This window comes from Centropristis striata, chromosome 5 (assembly GCF_030273125.1).
Source record: "Centropristis striata isolate RG_2023a ecotype Rhode Island chromosome 5, C.striata_1.0, whole genome shotgun sequence".
Classification (NCBI taxonomy): Eukaryota; Metazoa; Chordata; class Actinopteri; order Perciformes; family Serranidae; genus Centropristis; species Centropristis striata.
Window position 1 is genome coordinate 33,540,366 of NC_081521.1, and position 22,753 is coordinate 33,563,118.

Below are 22,753 nucleotides of genomic sequence, written 5' to 3' on the forward strand. Positions count from 1 at the left end.
TTAATGCATGTTTTTACAGTTTTTTTCTACAATAAACAATGTCTTTTGGGCGATTACTAGAAAACAGTGGAATGTTGGGGTTCAGAGGATTATGATGTCACATACAAGGAGTCTCATTGTCATAACCTGTCCCACTACCCAGGTTAGTTGTAACACACGCCATTTTCAGACCTGCATTAACATGTGTCTTGGGTGATCAGATTACAAGTGGACGGCTTTAAGTACGTTGGTTCACATCTGGTACAAAAGTGCATCTCTACGTGTCTTGAATGATTATTTACCTGCTCCACATGAAAATAAACATGGGATAAACACATGGCTAATACAGCAGGCATTGCTGCGTAAGTTTACAGTATTGTCTGTAATGAAATCCTGCATATTTGTGAATTGAGGTAAATTTTATGAACCTAAAGATATAGATTATTGTTACCCGTGGTACTGACACCTCATGAGATATGTCATTATTAGACTTTAAAACTGATGCATCAGTGTGCATGCAGAATTGATTAAGCTGGTTGGGGTGAAGAAAGTTTAAACCTCTTTATAATAATAATAATAATGATGATGAAGTTATTTTATTCCAGGGGTTCCCAACCTAGGGGTTGGAGCTCTCCAAAGGGTCACAAGATAAATCTGAGCAGTCATGAGATGATTAATTGGTGAGGAAAGTAGAAAAAAGAATAAAACCTCTGCTATACAAATTTGTATTTGTTTTCTTTAATTTTTTATAATCTTTAATATATATATATATTTTTATATTTTTTGAGCCTCAAACAGTTATTGAAAAGAAATAATGAGAGAAGTTTCAAGGAAAAATGTCTCCTTATTGTTTTTTTGTAAGAGATCAAAGAAGTCAAAAAGATATAAGAGCTGGTTTAACCTTAACAATGTATTATGTCTTCATAAGATCATTATATATTTTCATGTGAAATCTTAATGTGCAAAGTAACTTGTAACTATGATTGTCAATTAAATGGAGTGGAGTAAAAAGTACAATAAGTCCCTCTGAAGTGAGTAGAAGGTAGCATAGTTTGTACTATGCACAGTATCTATTTGATTGTACATTATTTACTGCATTTTACCTGAATGCACACAAAAGAACAAGACAGAAGCAGTCGAATAATACATAATTCAAACTTTATATCATTATATCATTTTCTATTTAGGAATAAAGATTTACAAAATGTACAAGATGTGCTCAATCAGCCATAATCAAACAAGCAAACAGTGAGAAGACCAATCAAATAAGATCTCTCACCCAAAAATATCTCTTGTGTTTGTATGACAAACATTGGGGGCAGAGGAAGGGTGCATGTGGAGTGAGTGCTGGTGATTTCAGGGATTATGCTGGTTGGTTACATCATCTGATAGCAGGAAGTGTGTCTAAGCCGTCTGAGAATCCCGACTGCATATTCTCCTGTGCAAAGCCCCCTTGGCATGGCCAAACCCCCACCTATTACAGGAAGGTCACTACATTCTTCTTTACACCGAACTCATCTGTCCGATCCATCACATCACTTCAGTCGTCGATACATAGACGTTAGAGTAACATAATATTTACAGCAACAAAAATAAACGAAGGAACTACAAAACCCAACATGCATGGGGCGTCTCCATCGGTCCAGCTGTCATACGATATATTGATGCAGACAAGTTTTTGTGAATTAATATAAAATGCCATTGACTTATGAAGTTGGCATATTTAAACCCAAGGTGTGGCAAATGTTTTCTGGAAGATTAGTCAAAAATAGACAGAATACATCTTACTGTGTACACGTTAAAATAGTGGTCTCATTCCATTACTGATGCAGATGGTATGTTTGTGAAACAGTGATACACAATTACCTTAATATTTCAGATTTCACTATGTATTATATACAGGTTCCCTTTCACTTAAACACAGACTGACGTGGTCAATCATACTAATGGTCCCTAAGTATTAACTGTCTTTCAGCTGCTGAAAGTGATGGCCTGTTGATAATGTACGGCTTATGGAATAAACAGAAGTGAACTGGCTTTTATTCTTACTGGATATAATGAGCAAGTGCACAAATGATTTGTCCAAAAGGGTAATACTAAATCTACACATGATAATTATTGTTTTTTATTTTTACTGGAACAATGTCTCTCAAGAGGTGCTGAGGTTTGTGTGTGTACATGAGTTCATTTGTCCCAAAACATAGCATGAAGATCAATAGTGAGTCAAAAATATGTTCGCTACTGCCCTCATTTATCCTTTTAAAAACAACTCATCATCAGATTGCACAAGTCCTGTCCTTGGAAGATAATATCTGTGTATGTGTGTGTGTATTGTATTGTTTTTCTGTGAAACAGTTCGTGTCCATGTGAACAAGCGGCTGGCTCAAGGGTCGATGCGAAAGGCCAACAGTTTGTCAGAGTGCATATTGTTGAGGGTGCGCAGGTCCGGCAGGCGCAGGAGGAGTTTGGGGAAGAGGGCGGAGTCATCCGGGCGGCGGCGAGTGATCAGTGACCGTAGGGCACGGATCAGACCCTCCTGTAGCTGCTCCACGGCGCGCATGTCAGAGATGCCAGAACGATCTGAGGAGCACAGAGGGATGCCGGTGTGAGTGGTTGACAGACATTATGACGTTATTGCTTCATTAAAGGGGGCATATTGTGGAAAAACTCACTTTTCTAGTGCTTGTGCAGATACACTTGGGTATTAAAATAAGTTGAATTTGAATGTTTGAAACAGAGGGTGAATGCAAAGGGGCAGTATGAGGAAAAAATGTATGCGTGTAAATACGTCCAAGTAGAACACCAATATACATGTAAAATTAGCAGTAAATTACATTATATGTCCCCTTTAACAATGCGTCACTGCTCTGCAGCGTTTGTCACTGTTTTCTTTAAATAGTGCACCTGTCTCACCTGCAGAGACCAGCACCACAGCCATGAAGAGGGCCATCTCGTCAGGCTCCAGCCCCAGGGAACTCAACTTCTCACTGAACTCGAACATTGCATCCAGCAGAGAGCCCATGCCCAAAGCCCGCAGGGTGGACAGGGGATAAGTTTGGCCGTTCAGGAAGGTCACTGTACGCTCCTCAGCATTGAACAAGGTGCAAAACCTCACCATCAGAACCTGCAAACACAGGAAAAAACAGAGGAGGAAAAAGATAAGTTTGAGACAAATACTAACACAATAAAATAGTTGGACTCACAAAGAAGGTGTTGCATATTTTAAATAAATCATCTGTACGCCATTACCTGAAAAGTGCCTGATTTGAGCAACATGACCTGGTCTTGTTGGCTTAGCTCTTGAAAGCCTGGGATGCCCTTGGCAAACTCTACCACCTCCTTGACTGCAGGAGTGAAACACTGTGAGAAGGATTCCCATATCTCCTGACTCGTGCGATCTGCCCCTGATACAGGCCACGCGTTGAGAGGACACGCCTAAAGAAGGACAAAAGAAAGAGTCATGCGTTATTTCTCAGATAAGAAAAGTCACAAGAGTCTTGATCATATTTGGTATGCTTCCTGCGCTTACCAGCACTTTAGCTCCTGAAGCTGCTTTCCATGGGCAGGAAGGCTGGTTTTGGGTACTTCCTGCATTGCGGAAGTTGTTCTGATTGGCAGAGCTGCTCCTTTGAGATGTTGAACTGTTGGTCTGTTCCTGATTCTGATTTGTTGAAACTAAGTAGGTGTAGCGATTGTTCTCCACATTGTGGAATGTAGAGTGGTTGTCATTGTGGGTAACTGGGCATCGAGGGGCAGACGCAACAGGGCAAGACTGATAACTCTGGGTGGAGGTAGGGTGGGAGGAGACTTGGGTGAAAGTGGCATCCTGAGAAAATGTGTTGTTGGTGGGGATGTTCGCCCTCTTGGCTGCTCTCTCTTGGCTGTTGCTGTTGCTGCTGGTGAAGATGTCACGGTAGGCTCTGGAGATGGCCCCAATGGCCTCTTTTGAGTTGCAGTCATCCGGGCTGCTGGGAGTTTCCCTCGCTGAGGACGAGTCCATGTCCATGGCAGCCGACTCATTTAGGCTGTTCATGTAGCTCTGCATCTCATCCAGAAGTCGCTGCTTCTCTCTCTTTGGGATGCGGCCAAAGCGCACAGCTAGGGGAGACACAAGCAGTGAAGACGGGATCAGCCTTTAGTCAATTGAAACAATTTTCAAATGCACAATATGAACTCCTGCAACATTCAAATTGCAGGAAGGAACAATACGTTTCAAAATACCCATCTGGCTTATGTATTGTGGTGCTGCAACATGTCCTGGCCTACAAATTGTATTCTAAAAAATCAAAAATAATTAATGCGAAAAAATGATAATATCATCCAATATTGTGAATCATTTCAGTTAAAATTATTTTCACAGTCCTGCTTTTTGTTTGCATACAATGCTGACATTATTAAATTGACATTGACATAAATTATAAAGATGCAAGCACTCTGCACCTGCTCAAGAGGCAGGTGCATCCTGTTTCTACAGTCATGCCATTTAGGACAGAAAGGTCTGCTTGTGTGAATGATGCTGGCTATAAATTCAAGCTAAGATGGTGAAACAGTTCCTGCTTCATACACACACATCAAAAGCAAAAGCACAAAATTTCAAGTGTTAATTTCAGGAGAATCATATAAGTTGTGAGATGAAACTTCCCTCTCTTAGCCCATATCCCCATCCCCCTCCTTCCCACAGTAACCATCAGCTGGAGAGGCTATTTATAGACCCCTTGCTACCATCTGCCTCATCCTCTCCTCTATCCACCCCTGTCTCCTTTCCTGCTCCCTCCCTCCGTTTGTAAGTAGGGCAGTGGGGCAACGTGAGTGTGATGTCACCGGTACTGAGATCGTGAGAGGAGGAAGGATGAGAGAGGTGGGCTTGAAGCGCAGAAAAGACAGTAGTGAGAACATGAACAGGGCTGACGTGACAGACGGTGATGCATGGAAAGTGAGAGTGTGTGTCTGGTACAAAGACTATCTAAGTATTTGCAGATCTGAATCTTTGTTTTTCAAAGTGTAACAGAAAATGTATAGTGCAGCAATAAGATATGCAGAGCAGTATACCCATATGTTAAGCATAAAGCCACAGTGTTGGGTCAACTGAGGTGATTTACTTGGCCTAGAAATGTAAAGTACCAAAAATACAGCTATCTGCTCTTTACAAGAAGGATCCATTGATGAGGAAGGGGCCAATAATGTGGCATGAGATTAATCCCTTTCATCATGGTTAAAAAGGAATGTGGACTAGTGAGCTGGTGCTCTAAAAATGATGCTCCGGTTAGAGGAAGAAAAGTGTGCCATCATGCCAACTGACTTTATAATTTGCCTATATTGCAGAGCCAAAGCTACACAGCTGCCTGGTGTGAAATCAGGGTGTACTATTTATTGTGGGCTGCAGGCAGTTGCATGTGGTTTTCCTGTTTTCGTAATGATTGAGGCAGAACAAAAAGGGGTTTCTAGGTTGTGGTCCAAAACGCTTTCGAAAATGTCCTCTAAGAGGGTCGACCTGACTGTTTGTTCTCCTATTGAGTCGTATCCTACCCTATTTTCTCTGTGCACCAGAAGTGTCAAAGCACATGCAGAAATAACACTAACCTGTATACTAGATTGAGCAATACAGGGTACTGGAGGGTGGAGATAAGCTGAAACCAGAGTGAGAGGAAGAAGGCAGGCAAACTACACCAAGTAGGTCATGATGTATGAGTGCACTATAGGCCCAATTCTGTATTGTTTTTCTAGGTCAGCCCTGCTGTTTTTTTAATCTGTTATGATAGGTGATCAATCAATGCTCAGCTATCAGAACTAAAAAGAGGAGATGTGAGCATCACGCCTGATAATGCCTGTCACAACGACTGGCTGTTTTCTGCATCGTTGTTTAATCGTTGCCCTATCCCTCATTAATCGCAGTACAATGTTCTGTAAGCATACACAAGGTAATCAAGTTGACCCTGTTCCAATTTCCTAAAATAATTCCTGTGTTTGCTGCAGTTTTCCAGATGATAGATAGCTTCAGGGACTTAAAGGCTCCTCTTCTCATAAATCATTGTCTGAGGGGGAGATGCAAGAGAGCTGAGGGAACATGGTGGGTACGTGGAGGGGGAGGGGCCGTGCTGGAGAGAAGGTAAGAGTATTGTAGGAGGATGCTTCAGAGGGCATGAGAAAGACTTGGAAACTTAAGAGAGTGATACAAGGCCAGATGGTTATCTTTGGCAGTGCAGTGGCACAGTAGAAAGGCAAGGCAGGTGCAGGTCTGCTGATAAAGTGAGTGAGTGAGCTACTGGCACGATGACCTCAAAAGACTTTCCGCATTACATTTTTCACACAGATCTTCATCACAGCACTGTGCCTCTTTCAGGCCGCCTATTTCCCTGCTGCTCCAGCTAATCAGAGCACTGTGGCATTCTGGCAGAGTCCTGTTATGAAAATGTGTCATGATGGCTCACCATCTCTTGACATGCCAACAGAGAGGCATTTCTTGAAGCGGCAGTGCTGGCAACGGTTGCGGTTCATGCGCATGATCAGACAGTTCTCGTTCTTCACACACATCTTGTAGTTGATGTTCTGCTGGATGCTGCGGCGGAAAAAACCCTGAAACAAACAAACAAGAAACACATGAATTTGATGCACTCAAAGCAACACTTGGTGAGTCACTCCACATGAATGTCTGATCAGTAGCTCACCTTGCAGCCCTCACATGCATGCACTCCATAGTGAAAACCAGATGCGATGTCCCCACAGACTTTGCAAAGCAGGACCATTCCACCTGTCTCTGAGTAGGGGAAAAAGAAAGTTAGATACTCTGCAAAAACTTTGATAAATCTTTCTGCATATCCATAGTCAGGATAAACTTACTTGTGAAAGTTCCTGTGAATCCGCATGGCCTCTTTCCCACGATGGGATGTGCATAGGTGTGCTGGGGAGTGGCTGCTGCTGGGGGGGCACTGTAGACCTCTGGGAACTGGAATATCTGTTTTGAGGATGGTGTAGTGCACTCATGTTTCAACACCCCGATCTCTGTGAAGGTAACCTCCTCTGGAGATGAGGGCTGGGAGTGCGAAGAAGGTGACTGGGTCTGGTACCCACTGGAGGGGCTGCCAGGGCTCGGGCTGTTGCTGCCAGAGGAGCCGGCATACAGGATGACTCCTGCAGACAAGGGAAAGAATGGAGACCTTTGAGCTGAGTGTTTGGGGTCAGCTGATTCAAATTGCCATTCAAATATTGATAAAAAAGTGGCTATTATTTTGTACAGCTGGAGTGGGTGTGGATGCAGAGTCTTTTCATAAGTGCTGGCTGTCGGTCTGATGGCCAGAATTAAAACATTTCCAGCCGAGTTGCTTCTCGCCCTGTTGATGTAAGGTGCCTTGCATCCAACTGAGCAGAGTCTACGTCATGAAAGAGGCAACTGAGCTGTCACTCACTGCTTGTTTGTGTGTACTTGCTTGTCAGTCACACAAGGAGCTGTGTAATTCACTGCATAACAATAAGGTTAGCTAAGCACTAAGGGACCTGCTCTCACTGAATCAGTCACAGTGACCCAGAAAATCATCATGCAGTTACGCTCGGGCCAAATTTGCAGCCAGATATGACATTTTCAAAGGATTCCTTTTCTGGGTGACCCTGACTATGTCCATGTCAAATTGCATGTGCTTTTTATTGTACTTTTTGAGGAATTTAAAGGCAAAGTCAGCTTTTCTGACAAGTCAAAGATGATTATTTGTTTATATTTTAAATAGAAGACCATTACAATAGGGTCGAATAAGTTTTGCTACCGTTTTGATTGTATGCACAAGTGGAAAAACCTGAGGGTTGATTTTGGATTGATTATACTTTTTTTAACAGTAAAATAAATGTAAGTTAACTTGGCAAAACAGCTGCTCTACAACTGTGGATGTGATGTGATGTAATGTTGCACAAGTTCTGGGCAGCAGTGAGCAGCTCTGAGAATTTGCTGTGTCGTTGCCTCATCCTGAGTGCAGCATGCGTAATGTTGCGCTCAAGCGGATAAAGTGGGCGCTAAAAATACTGCTGGTAGCACAGCAACAAAGCAGACAGGCATACTGTAGATGCACCAACGATGGACTATTTTTTTTTTATTATTAATTTTAAATAAGTCCTGCGTGCAGCTAATGCAGTACTTATAAAGGAATCATGTGAAAACAGGGGATGTTTTGTTGTTCAGCCGTGGTTGTTTCTAAAGTTTCGCTTTCCTCGCACTCTCTCTCCCTTTCTCCCTCTCCCTCTCTCGCACTTCTAGTCATGCGTTGTGGATGAGCTGAGACACAGCCTCACGTGTCTGCGGGGTCTGCTGCCTCCTCCGCTCCAATAATAGCCTCGCTCCCCTGGCACCGTGCCCAGCGCCAGCTAACAGCACGACACCTGACCGCCGCCTCACATGGACTCCTGACACGGTTACTGCCCGAACCAAATCCGCAGTCTCGTGTTGAAATATACAACAATCTGAAGTCAGATCTGTGTTTACAAACACACACACTTACTGGGAAGCTCCCCGGGCGTGAGGGGGCAACCGAGTCTCAGCGCCACCAACAGCCGGAGAATGTGAGTCACGTTTTTACAAAAGAAAAGCCCCAATGTGTGCACTGCACCGTGGAATCATATATTACCAATCCAGCAATGACACATTATATACAGGCGAAATAATCAGAATAATCTTAACAAATTCATGCTTGGCTTGCTCAATTTCCAAGATTCGTATAAAGAAGTAGGCCTATCCCTGTTGATGTTGATGTGTGTTGCCCTTTGCTGCACAAGGTATTTGTTTTAGCTCTAATGTTTTGATAATCCCTCACCCAGCACGTGTTGGTGGTTTATTGACTCATGCCAGAGCCATAGAGAGCCAGCAGACACAGGCCCTGAGCCTCACCTCTCCCTGAGCCTCCATGCAGACAGTCATGGCCCAACCCCCACTCCACCCAAACACATTGCATGTCCACCTGAAGACTCACATGTACAGTAAGAGTTCATGAATGACCTTAAGAGTCACTGTGCTGTAAACACTGTCAATTAACAACCCTTTTTTACAGTCAACTACTGATGGAGGGATACTAAAAAAAATCTGCATGTGCCAGGTGTCATACTCGAAAGGTTGATACAGTTTAAATATAAACACTGTAGACTTCCTTCTTCTTCGCCTTTTTTGCATTTATTGCAATCATAGCAATAATTGCCACCTATAGTTAAAGATTTTTCCTCAGCTTGCTTTAGGCAGCATGATATTATTAATTTTTGATGCAAATATTGCAGGGGATTTAAGTATCCACAATAATAAGAATAAAACCAGCATTGCTATTTTTATCCTTTTATTGGCCTTTCCCCCCACATTAATCAATTTCTGAATTGATCTCAGATGCATTGATTTATTTTAACTTATATGATATTCCTTCCTCAATGCTCCACGTTAAGCTTAGCCTACCCGTGCAAACACTAATCTGCCTGGGACCAGAGGCAGGCATAGAAACGTGAGCAGCAGTGAGCACTGCACAGGCACAACAGCTCCTCTCCTCTCCTCTCCTCTCCTCTCCTCTCCTCTCCTCTCCTCTCTTGTCCTTTATCTCTTACTTTCACCTTATAATGCAGGACATTGAGAGAGTCCGGCACAGATATAGCTTACAGTTAAGGTGACCATAGTGTTTGTGTGCCCTTGTGTTGTGAAGTTTATCAACCTCCCCTATAGAACAATGCAGTGTTTATTATGCTATATTATTAAATATGGCAATAGCCAGCTAAAGTACTTGTGCTACTGAACATGGCCAATGTGTGAGCACTACTTGGGTGTTTGCAGCAGACTTCATTAACTCCAGCTTGTGTAAGTAGGTCAATATCACAGAAACTTGATAGAATAGTGTGCCTCAAGCATCTCTCCAAACTGGTGCTGCATCACACACAGGCTCATGCAGTTAGCAGGAGGAACTGTGTTATCATTTATAAACACCAGAATATGACTTGTCGTGCAGCATCTTATCGATGGCTTTAATATTGATTAATATCTGGCATGCCTGCTCTGTCAAACATGGCACTGGAAAACATCATTTTCAGGATTCTGCGATGATTATCTCAGTGTTTGTAATCCGCGATCTGTTTCAGCAAAGCAGAGGATGTTGTGTTTAACAGCAGAGTCACGTTCCAGCTGAAACACACCCTAAGCGGATGTGTGCCCTGAACCGATGAGTTAGGGACAGATGTTGCAGAGTCAAAATCGAGTCAGCTTCTACCGCAATGCAAAGTGTGTGATTCAAACCTAGTGGGGGCGGGAGGGGTGCATGTGGCGGGAAAACGTGACGGGAAAGAAAAAAGTTAGTGCATTGAATCGCTGACCCACTGACCAAGCTCACCATCACCGCAGGCGGCATCAGCACAGAAAGCGTCCGTGAGAGCGGGGAAGCGGCGGGGAGGAGGGAGGAGGGAGCCCGAGTGTCTCACGCGTCGCACGCGGCTCTGCGAGGGAAGCCACGTGAGGAGGCTTTTGACGGAGCGCGCTCACTGGGAAGACATGAAGCCGCGCTGCAGCCAGAAGCCAGAGCTCCTACAGCCCGCCAGGGGCTTATAATTAAAGAGCCAAATTAAATAGAGCAGCATGTTATGCGGCGGGGTGGTCTGACTGTGCAGCAGCAGCACCGCCTGCACCGTCAGCTGCATCCAAACAGTATGCGAAGCGTCACTTTGTCACAGTTTCTACTGTGATAATAACATTTCTCTCTCATAGAAACTCACTTTATTCCAGGTGAATTATAATATAAAATTGTGAATATAGGCAGGTCTACATTTTAAAATATCCTTTTATTATAATAGCACTTAGCCTACATATTACATATTATAACTTATGTTGTAGCCTACTTCCCACTCTTTTGCAGAAAACCTCCAGCAGGGGAGTGTCAGAGTGAATCAGTGAGAAAATATAAAAATATACAGTGCACATAGTTACGCAGTGAACAGTGGGGAATGTCAATTGGTCTATTTTTCCCTTTTATCATGTGAGCAAAATTTAGCAGTCAGTTGTAGTTATTGTGCAACTGAGCAAATTAATATTTGTGTCAAGAAAGAGCCTTGACCCTTAACATGAGGACAAGGATATGCAAGTTTTATGAAAATATATGGGCTGATATTGTTTTGTTTTGTTTTATTGTTTTGTCTGATATTATTTATTTATTATGGATCCTTAACTGCCCAAAACATTATAATGCATGCCAGTATATCTGCGCATAATCTATTTAGGTCTTTTTGTATGTTATCTGGCATATAAGAAATGCAGTGGTCTGAATTCATCTTTAGAAAAGTCTTTTGGGGGAATTCTGTATTTGCATGCATCCCACGACCCAATCATCTATATGAAGCGGGGGCTTTGTGTCAGCACACACACACTGCACACACTCATACACAATCCCATTTGATCTCCAAGACTTTATGAGCCATGCAGCCCACCACTGCAGCCATATTTTTGCCAAGTTATGATGATGTTTATGAGCTTTGTTTAGATCACCACATTGACCTCATGAGTGAAATGAAGTCATTCCAATAACTTATTGAAACATTAAAGGTCAGGGAAACCAGTTCAAGGTTGGATTTAGATCAGTGAGATGAATAAAAAAAGCTGCACTTCATTTTAAATAGAGCATAGGAAATTGTAAAGAATGTGAGATACATAAATAGATCATCATATAAAAGCTTGAGCTCACAAAACATATTTGAAATATCAAAGCCCAGCATGCAGCCTTCACCTCTAACTGCTGACTTAATACTACAGCTATTATCTGTGATTACTTATTTAACTGCCTTGCTTGTTCCATGACAAACACTGGCCTACTTTATGGACACAAACAGAAAGTCATAACTCGGTGAGTGGGTTTAGTGTTGCCCTCAGATTAGAGTGTAACATGTTGACAGGGCACAGGGTGCGCCCATCACCTGTGCTGGAACGTGACCGGCACTGTTGTAAATGATTCACCGTCAATTAGGAAAGGGAAGCAGCGAGCATGTGCACCTTTGGCTGACCTCGAGAAAGCGCCGCCTAATGCCACTTAACGGATGTCAGACCTGCGGTTATCAACTGTTGTGCTGCAGGCACTTCAGATGATCTTGATAATGGAAGCAAACACGCCCTTCAACGCCAAGTTTTTCTTTGTTTATTCCCCCGTGAGATGATAACGGGTTCATGTTAAAGTTCTGGCTCTGATAGATTGTGATTACAGTGACAGCCAGTGGACTGGAGCTCCACGTGAGTTTGTTTTCATGGAGAGAAACAGGAAGTGGCCACTACAACCATATGGCTCGATGTCAGTAGAGCTGTTTCCAGGCGCTGCGCTTTGACATTTGAACGCAACACAGCAACTTTTTATGTTGTTGCGTAAAGTTTGCGTAAAGCATCACTGCCACATTGTACTTTTCAATTGAGTTAAGAAACAGGTTGACGTGCTTAAAAGCCGTAAGAGCAAACTCATTCATAAGTCCAGATTTCACAAACCAATAAAAATGACTAATATCAATCAAACACTTCATGCATGCAAAAATATGTTGTGCACATATTGCTCAAACACATACGTTCTTACACAAATAATTGTCAATAATGCATATAAATACAACTTTAAGTGTTTTACACAATCAGTCAAATACATGTATAAATGATAAGACGATAATATTGTATAAAGGCTATATTATTTCCTTATAATTTAAGTTATGTTTTACTGAGTCAATATTGAATCAGACACAACAAATAGTTGTCCCTTATTGATTGTTGGCAACAGCTTGAATGCAAACGTTAAACAATGACCAGTTAATCAACCCTGACTCTTAAGTCTGAGTCAGCATAGTTATAATAATGTCAAATATAAAGTTAAGCTTACCACCACCTGGGCTGTTATCCATTTCTCTTGTTGATGTAGATGACTTGACTTGAAGAGAGATGTCCGTGAATGTCACTAAACTGGAGCAAAAGTCTTTTGAAGACAGGTGAGAAAGCGAAAAAACTGATTTGCGTAAAACACCTGCTCCATTGAGCGCTAAAAAGAAAATGTGGAGAAGTGTTGGAAATGTGTCCAAAGCGCGTAAAGTTGTGTCCCGGTAAACCGTGGAGAGGTGTGTCTGCTGGGTGCTCAGCTCTGCTCTGACAGGTGAGTGATACAGGCTGCTCTTCTCAAAGATACCTGGGTGCCTTCTGTGCTCGGGATGGGCTATACTGCGCCTCGGCTGGATCGCGTGTGATGTGTGGTGCACGAGCGGAGATTAAAAGATTCTCACGAATTCCAAGAAAGTTGTGTCAGCATATCCGTGAACGGTGTCAGGCTTGACACACACACCCACTGATGCATCAATCACGTTTGCAGGTGAGTAGGAAATGTGACCGCCTTTCCCGTTCGCTCAACTTGTGTTGTGTGTGTGTATGTGTGTGTTTGTGTGGGATTTGGCTCACTCTTTGTATCTCGCGGAGTCCCTTCTCTCTCTCCCTCTCTCTCTCTCTCACCCCCTCCCTCTCTCTCTCTCTGTCTCTCTCTCCTTCACGCTTTTGTGCGTTTTCATTGGCGGGGATCTGGAGCGGAGGGGAGTTTGATGCGCTTATTCGACCGTGGTATGTGTTCAGTAAAGCCACGCTACATGTGCGCTCTGCATGTGCCGGTGAGAGCGCTGCCCTACTGATACACATTTTATGCAAAATAGGGAGCGTGTGGTGCGCAGGGATGGAGAGATTGGAGGATGAAGCACATGGACAATAGGCGTGGCTCACCGTGACTGCCTGCTCGCTGACAAGCAGCGCTGCAAACGGATGGTAAACACTGAGACATGCCAAACATTGACATGCGAAACAACAAGCAAGTGTCGTGCCCATGTGTCAAAGGAAACCGTAGAAGCGCAACTAAACCTTTATCACGCCAACAACATGCTGCTGGAGCGAGAGGAATGCAAACACTAAACCTCGTCTTAAAACCTGGTCTTTGATTTTGAACGACATCTAAATAGTGTATTTGATAAAGTCAGCATTTGTAGATATTTTCGCGTTTTTAAAAGCAAGGCCCAGTCTGTACGCTTTGTAAGGGTGGAACTTTTACAATAATGTCATTGTAGCTGCTCCTTATTTTAAAATGTGTACGCGAAACGATCATTTCTATCACATTCCGTAAGCAACAAACTTTCTAGCCTCCTGTGTGACTCTGAACATTCAGGTCAACTATCCAGAGCTTGTGGAAAGCGCCCCCCAGTGGCAATTAATGGCAGTAGCACATAAGGATGATCTATCTATCTAGAAAATTACATCTTAAAGTTTTTGTTAAAATAAACCTTATCATCTCATGTAAACAAAACAAAAAACAGTGCTTTGTATTATTATATAAGCCTATTTAGTAATTTTCCCTTTAGTACTTATGTGCTTTAATGAATCATTAACTCACCAATATTCCTTTAATTCCCCTTTTCATTAGTGTGAACGCCTTTGATTAAGCCCCCAAAAAGAAGTAACAGTTTTTATGACTATAGTGCATTATAAAGATAACTATAATGCATTATAATCTCCCTTGATTGTAAAAGCATTCATAACTTATTTAAAATTCTTTAATTATAAGACATATTAAGGATTTTTCAGGTTGAGTATCATTAACCTTCATAATAGCTGATCATGTACAGACCTTTTCTACAAGTTTAATAGTGTATTATAATTCTTACGGTAGCATTATATCATTTATATATATATATATTATACATAATATATATAATGTTTTATAGTAAAGTATTATATTGTGTTATAAATGACATGAGTGATGTGAAAGGTGCCCAAAAATAACAAATATTATTATTATTATTATTATTATGTGACTATAGTGTATAGGGTAATTAAAACCCTTTAATGCATCATAATTAATAAGTATGTTAAATGCATTATAGATATGGGTTTGGAAAAACAATGTCAGCAAATATTATGATACTTGACCTCATAAGTCATATAATGTGCTATGATTATTGTTATGAGGTATTCTGAATATTTATGAGTGCTTGTAACTTTGATTATACAGTGTTAAAAGAGGATTATAAGGCATTTTAAGTATTCATTATGGACATAAGATAAAACTATTTATCCTGTTGTGGGAAATGCCAGTAGTCACAGCAGCTTAAGATACAAAGAATGATCAAGTAAATATGCAAATAAAAGAAATATGCATACATAAATATACATACATTATATATATATATACCAGCGGTGGAAAGAGTATTCGGATCCCTTACTTAAGTAAAAGTAGTAACACCTTACTGCAGAATTTCTCCACTACAAGTTAAAGTCCTGCATTCAGAACTTATTTAAGTAAAAGTCTAAATGTATAAATGTACTTAAAGCATCAAAATTAAAAGTACTTGTTATGCAGAATGGACCCAATCCGATTGTTTTATATATTCTAAATATATTATAAAAAATATATATGTTGATACATTTATGTAAGCAGGTAAAGATAGGGCTAATTTAACTACTTAATATACTGATATGAGGTTTAATAAAAAACATTTTTTTATTTTTTCAAAAATCTAATCACTTTAAATGTATCATGTTTTTAATGTTAAATCTCGACCTGAACTGTCAGCTCAAGAAGTTGAGTAAAAAAGTGCAATATTTAGCTTTAAAATGTAGTGAAGTAGAAGTATAAAGTTAAGTAAAATGGAAATACTCCTCAGTACCTCAAAATCGTACTTAAGTACAGTACTTGAGTAAATGTACTTAGTTACATTCCGCCACTGATATATAAACATTATATACTTTAATGTTAAAACACTTACATGGCTGCTGTTGAACGTTATTGATTAATAATGATAATATTGGATTGAGGGTTTCTCCTATGTAGTATTTTGTATTGCACATTAGTGAAAATAGATTTTTGTAATATTAACAATAAATTGAATATATATATATATATATATATATATATATATATATATATATATATATATATATATTCAATTTATTGTTAATATTACAAAAATCTATTTTATAATCTATTTTATATATATATATATATATATATATATATATATATATATATATATATATATATAGGGGAAAAGAAGCAGACTTATTTTGGGCTACATCTTGACCTACTTATTTTGTTATTTTCTTACGTAGGCCTATATATTTATTTATTTGTTTGTTTGTTTCCGCCTCCTCCTCACTGACTGCAGTCCTCCTGTCCGCCACTAGGGGGAGTCACAGTGCCAGAAATGTGGGCGCACGGTAGCCCCCATCGACGCCCCTGAACTGCCGGGACACAGTGACGGATTGGCAACAAACGAAGGTAATCTGACAAATGACTGAAATGATCTCTGAAGCGTGAGACCAAATGGCGTGATCTTTTACAAGCTGCTGCCCCTGTAGCGGAGGATTTCTCTCAATACTTGTCCCTGACTCTTGTTTTTTTTTGCTTCCTTCACAGACAGAACTTCGCCGAGCGTGCGCTTGTCATCCACTATTTATGCTTCAAACTTCTGGGGGAATGTGCTTTCTGCTTTTGAAGCCGAGACATACGCTACTCTAAGGCGAAGAGAAGGTAAGGACTGTGTGCTTTACATAAATCATCTCCTGCAGTGATTAATTGGACGTGTCTAAGAATAAACGTAGCTCAGGCTGCGTCAGTCCGGGTGTGTTTACTGTGTGTAAGACTCACGCACTCATCATGAGAACACGTTATGGCAGGGCACGAGATAATTACAGACTGCTCAAACTGTTTGGGGACTGAGCAGAACAGAAGTCGCTGCCAACATACACACCTGCAAAGCGCCGCTTCGCCCGAGGCTCAGAAGACAGTCTTCATCACTGTCTGTCTGTCTGTCTGTCTGTCACCCATCCCTCCCTCACCCCCTCCCTCCACCTTGTTGAATGTGTGCTTTATGTGAGGTGTGTGGCTGATGAGAGGCTTCAGTTTATTCCAGGCTGACCCCCCCAGTTTGTTTTAGATTAGCTTCCAGGATGGTTGATTAAACTCAGGAAAGCAAATGAGTAAAGAATGCAGGAAATTTTCCAGCAGTAGACTTTATGGAGTAAGCTGGTTTTGGGTTTTTCTTCCACGTCTGTGCAGAAACATAGCAAATGCAGATCCTTAAAGGTATAATATGTAATTTTTCCACTTTTATTTAACCCTCTGAACTCCACGTCGTTTCAGGGCGTCTTTATGTTGTTTTTTTTGTTGTCGTTTTTTTTACATTTTACTCACTGTGATCTTGTATTTCACTGCAATATAACTCCTGCAGCTCTATGGAATCAGCACGATCATTGCTTGACAAAAACTTATGTTGAATTTCTCTGCTAAATTACACAAAATAAACAAAGTAAAAAATGAATGTGCAACATTTTAAAAAAATTCGAAAGATATTGCGATAATACCATTATGTGAATTCTTTTGATCGTGATAATTGTTTAGTGAAAATCTAATATTGTTTGCTCTATTTCCAACCGATAAAAATACATAATTTTAATAAACAGTCACACTCAATAGCTTCTTCCCCTTTGTGCATGCATCCGCACTGTGGTCGTCTGCGAGAAGCTGTCATAAACTGCCTTTTTTATCCAGTTTAACTCACTTAAAAAATATAAAAAATTAGATCTTGGTTGTTTTTAAACAATATTGAACCAGGAGAAGGATTTTAGTCATCAAATATCTTGATCTTAAGTTATCAGAGAAAACAAGCTGACAATGGCATCATTGCAGGTATGTAAGGTCCTCAAATCAAGCACATTTCAACATACTGCGCCTATCATCCATGTGCAAAGTACATCTTGAAGAAGTGCACAATAAAAGCAGTACACTCGAGGTAGCTATCATGTGCACACAAACGCATAGTTAAAAGCGAGTGAATTACCAGATTAGCCAGATTAACGCAGCATTGATAGTAATGAGCATGAAGACCACAACTCCCAGGATCCCACTCTGCTTCACACCATTACCAAACTCTTTCTTTTGTTATTGTTTTGATTGGTAGACGCCTAGTGGCAGTAAGTTATAAATCATACCTTTAACATACTAAATGTATCCCATATACGTACATATTTATAAACCCGTCCTGCTCGCCAAAAAGCAAAAGCAAATGAAAACGTTGTTTTTTTTCATGTTTCCTGCTCAATATTTAGTGCCCAACTTTCTCACAAGGGCAGTTTTATGTGCAGGGAAGGAGGCATGGAAAAGAAGACCTTTCCTTTTGAGCTCACAGATTTGCAGTAATTACAGAATCACTTCCATATGTGGCTCTCTGGCTGCCTTCTCGCTGCCCCCACCACCCCTCTCTTCCCCAGTGTTCTCTCTCTTTCCCTCTCCCCTCTTTCATTTGCATTCTCCCCTATTCCTCACTTTTCTGCTTTTATTTTTTTGGCTTCCCCTCATGCACTTGGAGCATTTTTTTTTTTGTAAAACCACAGCTTAAACAAAGTTTATGATAATCAGAACATCCTGGCATTTTTGGCAAACAGCTGCGCTTTTTGGTGATTCAATTAGACCGCGCTTGCCAAAAAAAAGTTTGTGTGCTTGAGTAAGAGAGGAGAGAGAGGAGAGACATGGACGGGCGAGGGGAAATGTTGAAGAATACGGAAATATGAAAAAGAGGAAAAGCAAAAGAATGGGAGCTCAGTGAAGAATTCGAGAGGCAGGAGCGGAGCGTGAAGGAGGGAGAGGTGGAACAGAAAATGAGGCAGCAAGAGGGAGGGCTGGAGTAATGCTTTTTGACAGAGGTGGGTTCAAGATGGGTTCATGGTGACATCATGGCTGATTTTTGAGGAAAGTATAGACAGGAGAGCCGTTCACCTTTCATTGGACACACATGTTGGGGAATAGTGTGTGCTGGCACACACGCTGGTAGCTGTGTCGACAGCCTCTGAATGCACCCCAAAATATGCACAAAAAGCACACACACACACACACACACACACACACACACACACACACACTCTTCTTTTTATTTTCTCTCCCTCTCCCCCTCTCGTTTTCCTTTCATTTCTTCTGCAGTAAAAAGCTTTTGGCTCTCTCTCTAACTGTTCCAAGCTTTGTGCTCATTTGTTTTGGTTAGAGGAGTACATAGTGGTATATGCCCTTCGGTCCCTAACACATACATTTCTCCTTTGCCATGAGTAACTCATTTTCCTGTGAGTAGTATTCCTCTGTGTATGTTTTTACTTCAAGGCGGTTGGACTCTAAATGAGCGCACTTTGCCAGGCTGGATGAATGAGCTCCTTCATTTCACAGGATGTGTGTTTAAGTCTGTAACCAAGAAAGTGCAAGCAAGTGTATATTTGTGTGTTGTGTGAGTGTGTGCATGAATGTGTTTCTGCACATGTGTGCTCGCTCTGCATCGCCTGCCTGTCTCAGTGTGGCACCAAACTTCACATGACATCAATCTGAATGTGGGGAAATAGTGATCTCATTACAGGCATCTTGTTACTGATTAAAACCTGCCGCCACAGGCACCAGCTCCCTGCGCCCCTTCTCACCTCCCCACCACCAATCCCATCAACCCCCTCCTCTGTCTCTCTCTCTCTCTCCCTCCATCCCTCTCTCCATCTCACCCTCCAGTTTTCCTTCCCTCCCTCTTACTATTTCACACCCCTTTCTCTCACATTCCCAGTACCGCTGGCCCTCTCTCTCCTCCCCCTCTCTCACTTTAACCTCTCTAACCTCACTTCCTCCCTCTCTTGCTCCCTCCATCATCCCCCCTTTTCCTCTTTCCTTTCCTTTTGCTGCTTTCCCTCTGCCAGCGTGCCTCGGGCCTCCGCTCCGTGACTCTGTGAATGCAAATACGTTGAATCTCAAGGGGAAACACACGACTGAGTACGATGTTTCCATGAATATTTCATATCTTCATAAACACACCCAGAGAAGCTGCGACGCTGAACAATGCCTGTGTTTGCCGGATGGCTTCCTGTGAGGAATTGCCTGTCTTGCGTTTCGACTTTTTGTCAGAGCACACTGTGTCAGGATTGATGTCAGGGCAGTGCGTTATGATGTCACAGGCTGAAGTTAATGATACGAGAACGGACGGGGCCACAGGCCATGTTTCCAGTGGTGCCCGGAGAGAGAGATAGCACCCTGATCTATCTTCATTATCCCCCACTCTGCAGCCTCCCAGACACAATGATCATAAATCTCTGCCTGGAGCACACTTCACTGACACTGAAACACAAACACTAGTAACCTCTGACCTTCTAGCTGCTACTGCCTACACATACTCATCCAAGCACACACACACACACACACACACACACACACACACATATTCACAAGTGCAGACGTGCATGCTGCAAGAGCACATAGCCTAAACACAACCCCTGCTCAAACTCACTGTCATAATTTAATAAGGAGCACAGCATGCCCCTGCACACTGACACACACGCATCATGTTCTTAACAACTGCAAATTCTGACACAAGTGCACGGTCTCCGTCAGCCTTATGGCATCACACTCACTTAAATTCACACTTCTCATCATTCTAATGAGTTTTTGGAGCATGTGGCAGCATTTTCTTAAACATTATATTTTTATTGATTTTATAGATGTATTACACATATAAATAGACAATTAAAATAATAATAATTACCCTAAGTTTTGCGATAAAACATGTAGTCATGGTTTTTGTAATCAATAGAAAATAAACTTTAACTTTTCATCCTGCTTATGGGTGTCCAAAGTCTGTTATTGGTTGTAAAAAAATAAAGAAAAACTTCAGCACCTCTCAGATAGAGTCTGAACAACTTTTTTTCAGCATTCTATTCTATTCTATTCTATTCTATTCTATATCTATTCTACCATTTATTTTGCAATAGTTTAATTCTCTTATAAATTTTTGTCCCATTGAACCTCCAGTCTCCATGCCTGTAGTGTCTCGTCCCTATGGCTGTATTTACTTTCTTGTTTCATATTGTTTTCATATTGCTTATTTAGCACTGCTATGTAAACAGTTAAAGGATTTCTATTAGCCTTAGAGGTCCTCATAAGCAACACATAAATCAAATGTAAACAAGATAAGGATCAGCTGAAGTGCTTTTTGCAGTACCACTTAGATCTGTGCTTCCTGAATATAAGGTTTCTGCAACAACAAAAAAAGGCAACACTGCTTATGCATTCATTCGCCCTGATTATGTACCAGCAAATCCACATCAAAAAAAGTATGAAAGAGCATTTCAATGGGCAACTGTAGACCATATGTGTCTGTAAAGATCGGAAACACATAGGGATAACGAGAGTGAGGCCGGGTACTTGTGTTTTTTATTATTATGATGGCTTGACTTTATCCTGGAGACATATTGAGGTCAGTGTGTTTGGAGATAAGATCTCTGCCTGCATCAGTTTCTGTTTCTGTGATATACGGACAAAATGCGGTCATATCAGGTCGTAAATGTACAGAAAGCTGGGAAAAGAAAAGTTCAATATGCTGCAGTTGTTGGCAGTTCTGCTTCTGACTGTAAGATTTGTGAGAATGTGAAGTGATGCATGTCCGATGTGCCTGAAGGGCATCGTTTTAGATGAAGTTTCAGAATAAGTAGTGCATGTATAAGTTGGTTATTTTGAAAATGCTCGCTGCACTTACTCGGTTTGGATATTAATTAGACTTGATTTCTCTCATTTAGGTGTTAAAGAAGCATGCATGTATTTAACATTACATTGACTGTTTGTTCAGAAGGTGTAGTTTATCTGTGGTCTGCTGCACAGTATTGACATGTATTAAATGACAAAATAAATGTTGTAATCTGATACAGTTACTAACTAAATATTGCAATCAAATTACAGCTACTAATCAAAATATTGATGATAGAAGTGCTGTTATTGATTGGTTCTTGGTTCTTGTTTCAATTTGCACCTCCTCTTATCTACCAATGAAATCAATGCCCATTGCTCCAAGCCAGACCCTTAAGGGGGTCGCAGGATCATTGCTGGGTGTTGCTAGATGGCTGTAGAGGGAAAAAAAATAAATAACATTAAAAGTAAAATAACATATTTTGGAATGAGGGATGGTTTTTACATTACTGTGTGAGTTTGGTAGCTTTCATGTGTAATATTCAGTGCTGAATTTGGAAATCAAGACGTCCCGTAGAGGGTGTCAAATATTATTAACACCTCGGTGCTAGCCGTTAAAACTGAACCAAGCTGTCATCACAAACAAAGCATGTTTTATTAATCAGAGCAGTCCAATAATCACTTAAAATCAGCAGGTGGAGGAGCATAGAAAAAAACCTCTCTCTCTCTCATCATTGTTGGTGCTGGGCTCATGAACACCAACCTGATTATTCAGGGGATGCGACAAGAACGCCTCTTCAGTGCAACAATATTTAACTTCACTGTGAAAAAAAAACTTTAAAACAGTCTGCCAGCAAAAGGTGCCAAACATTTACCATCAAATAACAATAAACAACTGTAAGTTGTTTAAAATACAGTCAATAGCGTTATAAATAACAAAGTAAAATCTTTTACTTTTTATGATTTCTTTTTTAGGTTTATTTACTAAAAATGTAAAATTTTACTGTAAATGTGCTCTTTTTTTTATTTACATTTACCAATATGATATGTATTCATTGTATTTTAAAGAAATTCACTGTAATTTGTTCAAGAAATTAAGGAATTTAATGATCTTGTAAAATAAAAAAAAGTACCATCCCATTATATTAATTTTCAACTTTTATTTTATGGTAAATATTTGTAATAAAGTTAATTTACTTTTTTATGGCATTTGGACTGACTTAAGAAAAAAACAAACAAGAAAAACCCTGTAAAATTATACCGTAAATTCCTGTAAAATATCCAAAAATAAAAAAAAATTAAAAATCATTTTT

At 40.7% G+C, this 22,753-nt stretch overlaps 2 protein-coding genes across 2 annotated transcripts in view; one reads left to right on the forward strand and one right to left on the reverse strand.

Moving 5' to 3' along the window:
* Positions 1-1,992: 1,992 nt before the first annotated feature.
* nr1d4a (nuclear receptor subfamily 1, group D, member 4a) lies at positions 1,993-8,875 on the reverse strand. The gene is made up of 9 exons (XM_059333057.1): positions 8,846-8,875; positions 8,254-8,398; positions 6,817-7,107; positions 6,645-6,733; positions 6,408-6,552; positions 3,509-4,077; positions 3,229-3,414; positions 2,893-3,103; positions 1,993-2,559 (listed from the first exon to the last, which is right to left on the reverse strand). Exons 1-9 carry the CDS (start codon positions 8,873-8,875, stop codon positions 2,363-2,365), a joined length of 1,863 nt encoding a protein of 620 aa, XP_059189040.1. The 3' UTR covers positions 1,993-2,362.
* Positions 8,876-13,665: 4,790 nt separating this feature from the next.
* rarga (retinoic acid receptor gamma a) overlaps positions 13,666-22,753 on the forward strand; it is a 53,253-nt gene continuing 44,165 nt past the window's right edge. Inside the window, exons 1-3 of the mRNA XM_059333597.1 lie at positions 13,666-13,738; positions 16,129-16,241; positions 16,380-16,493. The gene's annotated coding sequence lies outside the window, so the exon portion shown is untranslated. The remainder of the gene's footprint in view (positions 13,739-16,128; positions 16,242-16,379; positions 16,494-22,753) is intronic.

Excerpts from the sequence above, each read along its gene's own strand:
- nr1d4a (XM_059333057.1), bottom strand. The coding sequence starts at position 8,875 with ATGACTGTCTGCATGGAGGCTCAGGGAGAG. Across the intron at positions 6,734-6,816 it reads ATTCACAGGAACTTTCACAA|AGACAGGTGGAATGGTCCTG; the intron begins GTAAGTTTATCC and ends TCCCCTACTCAG. Across the intron at positions 3,104-3,228 it reads TCAAATCAGGCACTTTTCAG|GTTCTGATGGTGAGGTTTTG; the intron begins GTAATGGCGTAC and ends CTGTGTTTGCAG.